Consider the following 15,045-nt stretch of genomic DNA (forward strand, 5'->3'; position numbering starts at 1 on the left):
TGGAAAATCTATGGTGGATGATAACTACCGTGTCACTTTAGGCATGAGCTGAGTGGTCAATGAAACCAAATAGGGTGGCTGTTAGGTCACTCTCTGTAGGTCCAAGAGAAGAGAAGCTAAGCAATGGTGGTCAGAGAGGCTCTTTTGGAGGCAGGCTCTGACTTCCACACACAACCCACAAACATTCATATGCTCTCTCTCCTTACTTAGACACACATAAACAAACACACATCCTAAGAATCTCTTTGTCTCCTCTCCATCAAGCATTGCTCCCAGGAAAAGTTTGAGAAATCCATCTACTCTGAGGTGGTCAATGATAAACATGGCTCAATGTGGGATCACTCTCAGGGGTTCTGGCATTTTAGCAGGGATCAAAGCCAGAGCAATAAGCCCACCAGTTGGGTCATATGCATTCTTACTGAATCCCCAATCTGGCCCAGTAAAGAGGCACTGTGACAACCCCTATTACAGGTGAGGACACTGAGACATAGAGAGCTTTCCCATTATTCCTTAACATGTCTGTCACACTTCGTTGATGGCCTGTATCTCAAGCCCAGAATTCAATTTGGGATCTCATTAAGTATTCACACTGAGAGGAAACAGGAGTGGGCTTTGCTTGAACTTTTGCAAACCCTAAAGAAGGCTGGCTCGGATTTTACCTTGATGGTCAAAGACGATATAGGTCCTCAAAACCAGTGAGGGTGTGAACATGCCCATTCTTTACCGGAAGCTTGGCAAGAACAGGGCAGTGAAGCCCCCACCCATTTTATGCTCCCACGAGGATGAGAATGAGGGTGAACAGCTGGGTTTTGTATATCTTTCTCCTTGTTGACAAACTCAGGCTTTTTGATGAGAAGTTGTAATGGGTGGCCAGTGTCCATCTGTGCTTTCTAGCCCAGACCTTTTGATATTTTGGTGGTCCCAGGTCAAACTATGCTAAGGCCAACACAGGACAAATTTATAAGCCCTGTACAAAGATTTTTTTTAAATATATGAAAATCAAAGTAGCATTAAAAAGCCACTGGGCATGATACCAATTCGAATTCAATAAAGACAGCCAATAAAAAGAGCTAATTAAAAGCACTCTGATGACATTCATCTGAAAGTTTAGATTGTTTTATGTTTTAACAAATTAACTGGTGATAAGAGGACGTTAGCAGCTTTTCTTGGGTCTCTTTGTTAACAATAACTTGAGCCTGCAGCCACAACAGGGGCTGTGGCCAAGTTTTAGCTGGCAGACCAGCAAGGAAGTATTTTACACAATGGATGACATTTCTGAAAGCAGAGACAGAGACAAACCCAGAGTCACACATGTATTCCAACAAACAAGTTTCTGCCATTTTTAATTGTATTTAGAGCAACAAAAGATTCCAAGATTACAAAAAGTGAATACAACACTAGTGCTTCGGGCTGGTCCTGCTGCCCAGTGGAGGCCAAGTGCCGCTGTGAGAACTGAAGCCCCATCGAACGAAGTTTCAAGCAAAATTAATGTTTCTTTAAAAAATAACTTTTATATGATGCTTTTTTCTTTTTAATTTTTTTCCCTCAACATAAAAATTAATTCTTACATCTGGTTACATAGTCTGCTCCCTCCTGCTGCCACATTAATCTCAAGGACAGCACAAGAATATCATGTCTGAGGCACTCCCTAATCAATGTTCCAGTCTAGGGGAAAGCAGAAAAGTGTCACTGAGTGGTGTGGGGGGGGACTCTCTTTTTAGTTTGGGTTATCCCAATGGTGGCTACTCTCAGCACCTGAGTGGCTTATGGGATAGGACAACCCCACATGCACTTCACTGCAGGACAGTTAGCACCAAGGGCTAAGGTTGGGAGAGACTGCAGTCCTGGTCTATCTAAATGTTCAGGGAAGAGAATTCCAAAATGTGAAACATCAGCCCAAGAGGGCACCACCAGAGAAGCAGCAGCATTCCAGAATTTCCTTTCCTTTGGGACATATGTGTGGGCTCCAGTCTTTGGTGGCCAATGGAATCTGTAGCTATGTGAGAGCCTTTTTAAGTATTCATGTGCAAACTGTTTTAGGCCACAAGGGCCACTCAGATGATAGCTTCTCATTTAATTCCATAAAAAGCTGAGACAAGTGGGATAAGGAAAGGAATCAGCACTCCCGCTCTACTGAATTGGGGTTGGAAACCAATCCATGCATATTATCTATTTTCTGGCCAAATCTAATGGGGAGAAATCAAAGATGAGTCAAAGACTGCTTTTCCCTTTAAGACTGCCTGCTAAATTACAATATTTACCACTTATTTTTGGAGTGAGAACATTCCGAATGGTTTGTTACCTCAGCTGAAGTGTCTTTAGAGGAGTGACTAATTGTGGATTTTTCTGCCTTCACCTAGAAATGGTTAAGGGTTGGGAGGCTCTGGGCAACAGACCCCAGTGTCAGTCTCTTAAATGAAGAAAAAACACCCCTACCTGTGAGCAGAGATGGACCTGTACCTACAGATAAACTACTTCTAGTACACTGATAAATTTTTTAACAAAGAAAAACACATTTTCATTGTCAAAATCTTTACAGAACGTATCCAAAACCAGAATAGACACCCAGTAGCAAGAGCACCTCAGTTGCAGGTGAGTGAATTGTTTGAAATGGAGCACTTGCTCCAGGTTCCCAAGTGCAGGAAACTGCCCTTTTCTCACAGGGATGGCGAAGAACAAAAAAGTACCCTTCCTTCTTCCAACTGCACAGGTCCCATTAGAGGGTCACTGGCTAATTGCTTGGGTGGGCCTTTGGCCCCAAGTCTGGGCCTTCCCTATGGTAAATCCCAGTCGGTTCCAATGAGACTTCACCACCCTTTACACATTCATCTGTCTTGGGCTAGTAAAGTGCAACACATCATGTACCTTACGCTTTTCCCCCCCTCTGCTCCTTTGCAAGACCTGTGGGTCAGGCCTCAATAGGAGCAGAGATCTCTTGGTTATCTGATCAACCCAGGTGTCTTTTCCATTCTGAGAGAGCTTCCAAAATGTAGCTGTGGCCTCTCTCACAAGTACATGGTATAAATTATGACCTGGAACCAAATATAAAGGTGCAGAGAAAGGTAAAGCTATCAGAACACATTATATCTATATATATAATTCAATTTTGAAACATGGATACAAATACTCATTTACAATATATTTCAACCTTCTGCCTTAAACCACAGAGAACTTTTCTGTGCCATTCAAAGTGGGCAGAAATGAGGATTTCTGCCTGCTGTCCTTCTAGTGCAAAATCTAGTCCTTTAAATGCTCCTCTTATCAGCAAGGGCTTCACATCTTCAGATAAGCTAACATTGGCACTAGCAAACACAATGGCCAAGACAGCTCCACTTGTAACCATGCAATGATGGAGCTTTAAGAATTTGCTCAGCAACTACAACGAAAAGGAAAGCTAGTTCTGCTTATAAAAAGTCACTTACTGAAGGACCCATAATCCCTTTCTTTTCAAAATTATCTTCCACTCTTCTAAACGTGTATATTGTGGGGGAAACCCCACAAAACTCTTATAAGTCAGTCACCAGCAAAGTCCTTTAGTCTGTCTTTGGATAGGTTACCAAAGAGGCACTAATGCTTGCTCCCTCCCTGCCCTTAAAACTTTTGGTATTTTAGCAGATACTATGTAATCTTTGGTTACGTAATGTGATGCTCTCATCTCTTTGTTTTTAAAAACTGCTTTCACAGATTTTCAAAGAGATTAGTGGTGAGAACAGACCTGCCTATAAAAGGCAGCAAGGGTAGAAAGATCCTTTTATAAGAAATTGCACATGCTAAATGGCTTATTTTGACTTTAAGTTTGGGATTGGATCTTGTGTTTTAGCATTCCTGGTTCCCATGACCCCCTACATGTGGTTGAGCATGAAGGCCACCCCCTTGGCCCAGTGCCCTCTCACCTGGGCAACTGGTATAAGATAATTAGTAGTCAACCTTTTGTCTTCCCAGGGCCATGTAGGGACCATGCAGGGATACTTACTGGGCTGTCTGAAGAGAGTCTCATGAAATGCAACCTTAGCACAAGACTGGGAAGGGGCAGAGGGAGTGGCTTGGGCTTTTGAGCCATGTCTGTGCTGTGCCTAATGAAACAAACACTTAGAAGCTACTTGATGCTTAAAGTTAGGTCACTTGTGTAGTGTCAGTGTCGTGTGAATGGTGGGCCTATTTCTCTTAAAGTACAAACAGAATACTTCTTGCTATATATGCATATATGTATTTAGAAGTAGAGTATGAACAGAGAGAGACTCTAGCATCAGCACACTATTTCTCAACCTGGACAGTCACCTCAGCAACTACCCAAAGGACAGAGTAAAGCTTCCCCCCCCTCCTTTTATAGTGCCAGTGAACATATATAAAAATATATGTATTACTGATTTTCTTTAAGATATATGACAGAATCCTTCAAAAAAAACCCTTTCTCATTAAAAAAAATAATGAACTCTCCAAGAACAAAGATACTGTCTGTGGCATAGAAAAGCTATGGAACAAAGAACCCAACCCCCGTTTCAACTCAGAGGCCAGGCCTGGGCAAGCTGCCCAATGAACAAGAGCTGAAACTGCCACACGACTCTTTTCTTTGACCACAGAGTTTGTGACACTGGCAGCTGTCTGCTGCCAAACACAGATGGGGCCTTCTCCCTGGTGCTTCTCCTTTTTCTCTTCCTCACTCTCCATCCCCGTTGAGCGCTGCAAACCTTTTTGGAGATAGTCCCCGTCGCTTGCCTGGTGAGTGATACTCATCTTTACGCTCACCGGGTGAGTGGGTGTGAGTTGCCGATCCTTCAAGGGTGAGCACAGTGTACCAACTACATCAACTCTGTTTGCAGAGCAGAGTGCATGCAAAATGAGACTTCTGTCAATTGCACTGGCAGGAACAACAATGGTCAAAAGAAAAAAATAATCCCCCTTTCATCTGTGGGAGACAAAGACAAGCTAAAATCTCCTTTGCTCACTGAAACCCCAGTGCAAAAACAGTAGGCCTAAATTCTTGTTTAGGCCATTTTGTCCTAGTCTTGCCATTCGGAAATTTGGAGTAATCCCGTTGTTGCTGTTTTTAATTACACTGCCGTTTCACTGAATTTTGGCTTTCACAAATGAAAAACATATTCATAAAGACAAGAGTCACAATTGGGAAATCCATAAAGATGAAAAACTTGATAGCCAGAGGAATGGAAAGGAGAACATCTAATATTTACAAGGAGAGGTATTAGAATGATATAATTGAATCCATGCACCACAAAAGATGAGAATCATTTCAAAACAGATGTAAAGGAACTATTAAAAAGTGACCTAGGGGCTTCCCTGGTGGCGCAGTGGTTGAGAGTCTGCCTGCCGATGCAGGAGACATGGGTTCGTGCCCCGGTCTGGGAGGATCCCACATGCCGCGGAGCGGCTGGGCCGGTGAGCCATGGCCGCTGAGCCTGCGCGTCCGGAGCCGCAACGGGAGAGGCCACAACAGTGAGAGGCCCGTGTACCGCAGAGAAAAAAAAAAAAAAGTGACCTAGTTTAAATGAAAAAGTAGTGGATTTTTTCTCCTTAAAATAGTTAAAAGTGATCCTGTGACCCTACATAGGCCAAATGGTGTCATAACAAAGAAAAACAGAATTTTTTTATCCTACCCCAGAAACAGAACCTGTCTGCTTTAGTTCTGTCCAGCAGTCTTGGATTGGTATAACACCCATCTTAGGTTCCCCTCTCCCTTGTTATTTAAAGAAGCTGTTTTGCAAGTTCATTTGGCTATTAATATCAACAGAAATCAGGGGAGGAAACCCGTGTAGGTCATATCATGTCACTCAGAAACTATCTTTTCAACGACAAGTAGAGTGAACCAACTGAAATGGGCAGCTTTGTGACTGGCCATTTCTTGTTCAGCAGATGAGTTTAAGAGCTAAGTGAGGAGGCAGTGGCCAAGATGAGAAAGTAGGTGGACATTCCCCTGTACTCGCGACTGGGGGACAGACTCAACAGAACAGAGGTGTTCCAAAGGACTATATGAAACCAGTATCCCAGGAACACACCAAGTTCATGGGTGGCAGCCCATTGGAGCCACACCAACCAGATCTTTCCAACAGAGGCCATGGTTCTGTAGTCTCAATCTTTCAGCTTCTACTGGCTGAAAGGCAGGAGCAAAGGTGGGGAGTCTGAGTGAGTATGGCCAATGTCAGAGCCCAGAATCAGCAGCAGAGGAGGATGATGAGTAAACTCACCAGATGGTGCCCATCTGGCTTTAGACTTTGCTTCTGAAGACTTTTACTTTAGTAGTCAGTCTTCTCTTGGTTTCTTCTCTCTTCTTCCCATGACTTCTGCAGGTGGATATGGTGGGTGGCAAGGAGAGCATTTACAGAGTTTCTGGTTCTAGTGTCTTCATTCTTCCCACCTTAGTAATTGAGTTTTCTCTTCAACCCTGATCTGGGTAGCCCCTTTAGCTGCTCTGAAGGTGTAAGTGGGCATTTCTCCACTTTGTGGGAAGGTGTCATCTCCGGGGGACAAGAGCAAGACGCTCAGCTTATCCAATCCCATTGATGCCTTCTTTCCAGTTTGTCTAAGGGCTCCAGAGATCTGATAGTTGATGACAGACATTTGCTAAGAAGTCTTTGAGCCTACTGGCATCTAGAGAGAGACATCAAGACTGCTGGCTTGCTAGCCTTCTTAGTGGTGGGAGTTCTTAGCAGAGAGTCTGTGAACATGCCCAAGGAAGTGGACAAGCTTCACCACTGTGGCTGCAATGCAGCCTGGTGACGTTCAGGCCCACAAAACACTGAAGGGAGGGTGGATGATGCTTGCAGCTGTATGGAATCAGGCAGAAAACATTCAGGTCTTTTAAAGGTAGGGGCAAAGAGGGATCAAATCTTCAGTGTCCTAAACAGGAAAACAGTCAAACCACCACTTCCTTTTCCTCTGACTCCAGGCCCAAGCTCTTCCCTGGGCCACAAATGGGAAAGCGGACCTGGATCGGAATGGTGACTTAGAAAACATCAGATCTCCCTCTCCCTCTTGCTGGTCTGATTCTTCAGTGGAAGTGGCCAAGTTTTGGCTAAAGAGAACATTCAGTTCAAAGCTCTTAGAAAAGCTATTGAAAGTCAATTTGAGGATGGAGGCAGAGGATGAGAGAGAAAGGGACTGGTGGGGAGAGGCCATACAGACAAGTTTTCAAACAAGAAGTACACTTTTCAGTACCATGAACTGCGCTGCAGTTGAGCAGTCTAGCCCTCAGGAGCCAAGGCTCTGGGCAGGTACTGGTGATCCATCTGTCCTCTCTGTCCTCTCTTAAATCTGCCTCCCATGCATGTCAGCTCTGGTGTCACCCTGCCCTCTAATGGCAATAGCCATTGGCAGAAAATAAAGTCTCCCAGGGAGAGATGGTTTGGGGAGAAAAAGCAGTGACTCCCCATGGGCTTGCAATTTTCACTTTATTCTAGTTACTGTTGGTCTCTTCAGGGATTTCTGTCTGTTTTTATATTTTTTAAGAGGCAAAACCCTAGAATTTTTTTTTGTTTTTGTTTGTTTGTCTTTTGTTTTCCCAGATACTCTTAACTCTCTAAACTTCACGTGGCATTAGGTGAGTAAACGTTTGCATGGCTGGCATACAGCACAGTGCTATAAACAAGCACAACTTGACACTGTGCCACAGGATCATCACAGATTTAAAGAAATACCACAGCATTCAAAACACAGATAAGGGCCACAGCAGGGAGCAGAGTTTGAAAGTGCCATGGTGGGTCAGATAGGAAGGCAAAGAAAAGAAAGGAGGAAAAGAGAAAAAAGAAAGCCCAGCAAATAGAACTCAAGAACATCTTCATGAAAGATTGTACATCAATAGAGGAAATTCCCCAAGGCACTGCAGAGAAGTAGTGCAGAGTTAAAACAGGCAGAAGATTTCTGAAAAAGGGAGTGGGGTGGGGTGAGAAAATGGGGGCTTCCAAAGCTTCACTGCGTGTGAAAATATATGGGCTTGACTTTCCCGGAAAGGATCTTGGGCACTTGCACAGAGATGATCTCTGCCATCATTTCTGGAAAGTCCACGCTCACCATGTGGGACTTGATTAGCAGGTCAAAAGTGAATTGATGCAGCTCTCGTGCAATCTGCAGGGGGACAATAAGAGAGGGAGAAAACAGGGTTGACAAGGAGTTGGCTTCTTGTCAGGGTCTATCCCCGCATTCTTTGATTTCCTCCTCTTTCCTTCCATGTCCTTGGGCCTCCCTCTGTGTGTGTGTGTGCGTGTGTGCGTGTGCACGTGCATGCATGCACGTGTGCGTACATACACACATGCACTAAACTGCCTCCAAGGAGTCATTGGAGGCTCCCAAGAGACCTCTTACACCATTGCAATCTCCCTGACTCAAGACTGGGTGTTCCTTTTCCCCAGCACACACACACACACACGCACACACACACACACACACTCGCTCTCTCATACACACGCACAAACGCATATGACTCGAGGAAAAGGGGGAAAACATCCAGGTCTGTTTTGTCTGCCTAGAGAACTTATCTACTCTAAGCCCCTTCTCTGAGTCCCAACTGCTCTGTTCTCAACTCCTCCACCTCTTTCACAATATCCAGCTGGGACACTGTGACCTGTGTTCCTTTCTTCTTCATTGAATTTTCTTCCTGGACCACACTCAAAGCCAGAGGGGAATGGAAGCACCTCCCAACAGGTGGTGCCAGACCTTAGAAGAGCATATTATCACTTGGCTCTATCAGGCTGCTCTCCCTGACAAAGCACCCTCCATCATTTGCTTACAGGCTGCACAGAGTCCAGGAGCTTGGTGAGCTGGTAGAAGCGCCTTGAGCAGGATGTGGGATTTTTTCTCTTGCATGCAATGATACGATCAAGTTCCTTGATGTAGTTCATTCGAAGTTCATCAAAGAATTTTTGATTTTTCAGCCCATCCACTGGAACTGATGTGGAATGAAGACAGAATGGGGAGGGGAAGCATGCCCACGAAGGAGCATTAGATAAAGCACCAAGTTTTCTGACCACAAACTTGACCCCCACCCCCACAGGGAGAGAACCATATACTTGGTTTCCTGTCACTTGAGGCCTATATGCCTGGGGCCTTCAGAAAGTCTGCCAGGAAGGTCTTAGGGAAAAGGCTAGCTGGACCCAGTGTGTAGGGTATCAAGTAAATAAAATTTACTGAGCTTTTCCATTCTCTAGACTTCTCATCTACACATTTCTTAGGACCTATGGTTTTATGCTGTTCACAGTCTGGCTCTGAATTAGAAAATTAAAACATGTGGTCTTGAATATCAAATTTTGTCTCCTTTCTCCCTCATAGAGTCTAAGCACTCTGCTTAGAAGAGACATTAAAGAAATATTCCTTGGCTGCCAAATAAGCCCTGTCTGAGTTGCTTACACAGAGATTCTCTTTTTGGCAGAAGAGGAAATTCCTTCCAGGAGGCAATCCCTTCTGCCCTACAAGACATATAAGGTGGTCCTTGCCTGTTTCTATGGTAGAAGCTATGGAAAAATTCAGAGACCTGCTAAAACCAGACAAAAAGGCCTTGTACCAGAGAGAGATTGGGGGTAGGTGGGGATCTAATGGAGGTTGAATTCTAGCAAAGAAATTGGTCTCTAGCCATGAAATTCATCCTTGTTAGGAAAAAGGATGCTAAGGGAGAGTGGAGGAGGGAGGGTGAAAGAAGAAGGGAAATGTTCAGGAGCGGGCTTCTTCCCAATAATCCTTTAATGAAAAAAGCAGCTTCCTTCTGATCCCTTATGCCCCTAGGGGCATTCCCTGCCCTTCCAGGCACTTACTAATGCTAAAGAGCAGCAGTGCCTTCATGCACAGAAATTCCTGGGGGGTGATTTGGAGCCATCCAAACTCTTGAGAGAGGTGCTTCATTCGGACACACTGGCTGTACATCCGGGACTTGTGCATGCGGTACCTGGGAAGGAAACACAGAGGAAAAAAGAGGAGTAAGGAAAGGCTTACAATAAACCCAGAGAGAATATCTGTGGTTGCCCTCCCCTTTTCAAGTTCTCCAAGAAGAGCTTGCTGTTTCTCTTGCTGGTGCTTCAGTGACAGGAACAAAGTTGTTCTTTTTTTTTTTTCCAAAATCGTGATATCCTGATAACTACTCATCTTCCCTGGCCAGGATATGGGTTAGCACATGGAATTTCCAGGTCCCCGTGCCCCTCCTCTTTCCTGATACAGGGACAGGAAAGCCTAACCAAATGAATACAGTGGGCCTGGCACATGGTCTCCCTGACTACAGTCCTAATATCTCAGCTGCAGCCAGAGCCAGAACCTGCCTCACAGACATTCAAACTTGGAGGATTTCTAGGAGACGGGCCTTAGAAATCAACTCTTAAAATAAGGACATCAGGATTCCCAAGTGACCATACTTCCCATATTAGAAATTTAATCATTTCTTTAAAAACTCCCAGAAAAGGAGATTCCCCATTGTCCCTTTAAATGAGTTCCAATGCTTATCAAATCAGCCAGAAAATATTTCTGAATGTCAAATCTAAATGTCCCCTGCTGAAGCGGAGCCTACTCCCTCATACACTGGCTGTTCCTTACCACAGTTTGGGAGTTATAAACACGTGTGAGCTGCTTTTATTATAGTGACTTGTGAACACATCATCACATTATCACCTATAAATTATATAGGGAAGTGGCCAAGGCTTGGACAGATTCTCGAGGGGAGCAACCTCTCTGTTCCATGACTGGCCATGACAAGCTCGTAAGAGAAGATACAGCATCCTCCTGCTAGCAAACCTTCCTGGTTTTCAACACTTCAGAAATTGTGTGTGTGTGTGTGTGTGTGTGTGTGTGTGAGAGAGAGAGAGAGAGAGAGAGAGAGAGAGAGAGAGAGAAAGAGAGAGAGAGAGGGAGAGAGAGAGAGAGAGAAAGAGGAGAGGGAGAGAGAGAAATTGATTTTATATCTTGTGGAGAAAGGAAAGGGAATTTGACATTCAGTTAAGTGGTGAGTAAAAAGACCTCCCAGATTGGGTCTGAAGCCTGTGGTTTGACATTTTGGTCCCCAAACCACTAGCCTCGTTCACAGGCTAGGCAGGCCTGGTACTGGCTGGGTGGAAGCTCAGCACCCTATCTCAGAGAGATCTTGGATGGCCTAGAGAAAGAGGGAAAGGAAGGGCAGATAGTGTAGAAATATTCAATGCAGGCTGGAACCAAACTGGTAAAAGGAAGCATTTAGATAGTATCACAAGTCAACTGACCAAAACAATGCTGCTCCAAGCTCTTTCGCCCTAAGGAATTTTTTTTTTTTTTTTTTTTTTTTTTTGCGGTACGCGGGCCTTTCACCGCTGCGGCCTTTCCCGCCGTGGAGCACAGGCTCCGGATGCACAGGCCCAGCGGCCATGGTCCATGGGCCCAGCCGCTCCGTGGCACGCGGGATCCTCCCGGGGAACGAACCCGCATACCCTGAATGGGCAGGCGGACCCCCAACCACTGCACCCCAGGGAAGCCCGCCCTAAGGAATTTTTAAATAAGATTTACTAAGCCTTAGGGCATGGCCTTGCTCTGGTCTGTCTGTGCTTCCAAGCCTCTGTTGATGACAACACTGCAGTATTTTTACCATTGAAATTGTATTCCTGACATGAAGGATTGCTGTAATACTGCTGCAGACCCCAGGAACAGAGAAGGTGGAGAAAGGAGGAGAGAAAGGCAAGGGAAGGAATTCAAAGGGGAAAGGAATAAGACCTGAGGAGAAAAGCAAATTGAATAGGGAACAGCTAGAGGAAAGAAAGGGATAGAGTGCAGAAGGTAGAAAGCAAGGGGCAGGAATGGAATTCGGGAGGTGAGCAGAAGTAATCGGGATTAAAAGAGAGTGGAGAAGTGGGGAGACGAACATTGGAAAAAAATGATGAAGCACAGTGCCTGGCACATAGTAATTGCTCAAAAAATGATATGTTGGAAAGTGCCATTATGATTCTATTCACTATTCTACAGATGAGGAGTATAAGCCTCAGAGAAGTTCAGTAATTTACCCAAGGTCACACAGCTAGGGTGCAGGTCCATTACCCTCACAAACTGTGTTCTCCACAAAGAGGGGAGGAGAAAAGAAGAAAGCAGGGTTGATGACAGGGTTTGGTGTCAGAGAGATCAGCAAATGGGTTGGCCCAGAATCCCTGTCTTTTTCTTTAGGCCTCCGTTTCCCCATTGGTACCTTGAGGAGGCTAGCAGCAACTGGTGACTTTCAACTGGAGAGGTACTGCTCCCTTAGTGGGTGCTAGAAATGTGTGGGGGCAGTTTGGGCTGTCACAGTAACCAGGATCCTATTTGGTATTTAGTGGGCAGGTACCAGGGCAGTTAAACACATTCCAATATGCAGGAATGTGCTAAACGATGAAAAACTATTCCTCGGAAAATGTCAACAGCATCCCTGCTGAGAAACGTTGGTTTAGATGATTCTAGGGACTTTAAGAGCTCTAACATGGCGGGTTCCTATAAGAGGAAGGGGGTCTGCTGTTTCAGGAGCCCTGGGGCTTGACATAGGACCCTGACTCTGTGGGGAATCCTGTGGTACCTTTTGATGAGGTACATGGAAGTGGACCAGATAGCTGAGGTAGGGTGCCACATATTTGCACAGAGGTGGAAAAGGAAATGAAGATTTAGAAAATAGCCAATTATCACCTTGCAAAGGTTCATAGGTCTTCAGGCTCGGGATGGGGAGGGTAGTGCAGGTGCCCAGTAGTTGATTTAATCACTGGAGGGCAGCAAGAGGGTGGGTTGAGAGATGAACAGGAAGAGGGCTTTTTAAGGCCTGCTCCAGAAGATGGCATCATGGGTAACTCTTTGGAGATCTGGAAACCACAAAGCAGGTTGTGCCAAAAGCTCAATGGTTATTCTTAGCTTCTGGCTACGAGGACTGGCTGAGTTGGAAGAGGGCAGCTGGGGACGCTTATTTTCCCCCATATAGCACTGCTGTACTGGAAGGAACCACTGGCCTGTAGATTTTATTTTAAGGCTCTTCTGGGTTAGAGGGCTAGAGGGGAGGGAAGGTCAATTCCTTCCTGACCAAAGGAATTCTCTGTGGTGAGACTAGCTCAAAGTTCTTGGGAAGATTGTTCTGGCCAGCTCCATTCACAGTGCCACAAGGGACCTCAAATAGCAGACACGGAACAGATTATCACTGTTAGGAAAAGAGAGTATCGGAAAGGTACTTCTTTTTTATTTCTTGCCCATTATGGAACAGACATTTCACATCCATTAGCTCCTATTTTAGTTGTCATAACAAAACCATTTAAGAAAGATTTATTTTATTAACAGATTAGGAAACTGCGGATCAAGGAAGGTAAGGGTCTTACCCAAAGACAATGGTGTAGGAAATAACAGAATAGAGGTTTCAGTTGAGAAAAGTACAATTTTAAAACCTGAGCTCTTGGCCAAATTCGTGAAGGCTAAATAGAGCTGGTGGCGGGGCAAGCATTTATTAAAACTGTTTTTAAGAGAAGGGAAGTGGCTGGGCCAAGGTCACATGGCCAAAAAATGGTGGAACTGCACTTTCTCATCACTTACCATCAGGGGGCAGTATAAGAGCTAAGAGTTACACAGCCGTACTTCGAATGCTGTTGCCAACATGCTCTAGCTGTTTGACGTTGTTGGGTAAGTCACTTTATTTTGATGAACCTAATTTTCTCCATCCATTATTTTTTTTTAAAGGGGAAATCAAGTTCTCATGAGTGCTCAATGAGAAAGGATTAGGAAAATATCTAGTATGGTCCTGGCACAAGGGAGTTTCTCAACAAGTGGTGACTGGCAGTAGCTTTTGATGGTAGCATAAGGGACCAAAGGAACTTCAACCCTCACAACTAGAGTCTCTCTGTTCTCTCCCTATGTTTCTCAGAGTGAAGAAAAAGGACCCTGACATGAGGGTCTGAGATAAAGTAAAAGCAGGTCAGAAGCACTGCCAAATTACCAGTATTGAGTCTTTTTTTTTATTAGTTTCTGCTTTATAACAAAGTGAATCAGTCATACATATACATCTGTTCCCACATCCCTTCCCTCATGCATCTCCCTCCCTCCCACTCTCCCCATCCCACCCCTCCAGGCGGTCACAAAGCACCGAGCTGATCTCCCTGTGCTCTGCGGCTGCTTCCCACTATCTATCTACCTTACGTTTGGTAGTGTATATATGTCCATGCCTCTCTTTCGTTTTGTCACAGCTTACCCTTCCCCCTCCCCATATCCTCAAGTCCATTCTCAAGTAGGTCTGTGTCTTTATTCCCGTTTTACCCCTAGGTTCTTCATGACATTTTTTTTAATTCCATATATATGTGTTAGCATATGGTATTTGTCTTTCTCTTTCTGACTTACTTCACTCTGTATGACAGACTCTAGGTCTATCCACCTCATTACAGATAGCTCAGTTGCGTTTCTTTTTATGGCTGAGTAATATTCCATTGTATATATGTGCCACATCTTCTTTATCCATTCATCCGATGATGGACACTTAGGTTGTTTCCAGCTCCGGGCTATTGTGAATAGAGCTGCAATGAATATTTTGGTACATGTCTCTTTTTGAATTATGGTTTTCTCAGGGTATATGCCTAGTAGTGGGATTGCTGGGTCGTATGGTAGTTCTATTTTTAGTTTTTTAAGGAACCTCCATACTGTTCTCCATAGTGGCTGTACCAATTCACATTCCCACCAGCAGTAGTATTGAGTCTTGATTGGAAAAAGTGACAGCCTTCCCCTGTTCTCTCCTACCAATTGGCCTTTCAGCCAGGCAAAGCAACCTCAGATTGAGCAGGCTGGCTGGGCTTCTACTGCCTCACCTAAAGGTCAAATGAACCAACTCACACCATTACTTACATTACCATCATCACCACCAACGAGGTCTGTGTCTATGTGAGTTCTGGACACATAAGCACTTACTCATTGAAAACCAGGTCAGGGGCAAAGTAGAGCATCCTGGAGTTGACATTGGTGAAGGACCGCCAGCCCATGGCAAACACCATAAGCCCCATCCAAGAGTACTGAATGACTGCCATCTGGTCGTCCACATGCAAGTTGCGGAAGCCTGGAAATAGGGCAGAGGCAGTGGTCAGACTGAGCACTGATGGGCTGAGTGAAGTC

At 44.8% G+C, this 15,045-nt stretch overlaps 1 protein-coding gene across 1 annotated transcript in view; it reads right to left on the reverse strand.

Annotated features, from left to right (window-relative positions):
* Positions 1 to 1,340: 1,340 nt before the first annotated feature.
* Positions 1,341 to 15,045, reverse strand: part of AR (androgen receptor) — a 184,689-nt gene continuing 170,984 nt past the window's right edge. Inside the window, exons 5-8 of the mRNA XM_081222444.1 lie at positions 14,845 to 14,989; positions 9,756 to 9,886; positions 8,739 to 8,896; positions 1,341 to 8,076 (exon numbers count right to left, since the gene is read on the reverse strand). Coding sequence (XP_081078570.1) covers positions 7,921 to 8,076; positions 8,739 to 8,896; positions 9,756 to 9,886; positions 14,845 to 14,989 — 590 coding nt within the window. The 3' untranslated portion in view covers positions 1,341 to 7,920. The remainder of the gene's footprint in view (positions 8,077 to 8,738; positions 8,897 to 9,755; positions 9,887 to 14,844; positions 14,990 to 15,045) is intronic.

Source organism: Mesoplodon bidens (genome assembly GCF_964165515.1).
Source record: "Mesoplodon bidens genome assembly, chromosome: X".
In the NCBI taxonomy this organism is placed as follows: domain Eukaryota; kingdom Metazoa; phylum Chordata; class Mammalia; order Artiodactyla; family Ziphiidae; genus Mesoplodon; species Mesoplodon bidens.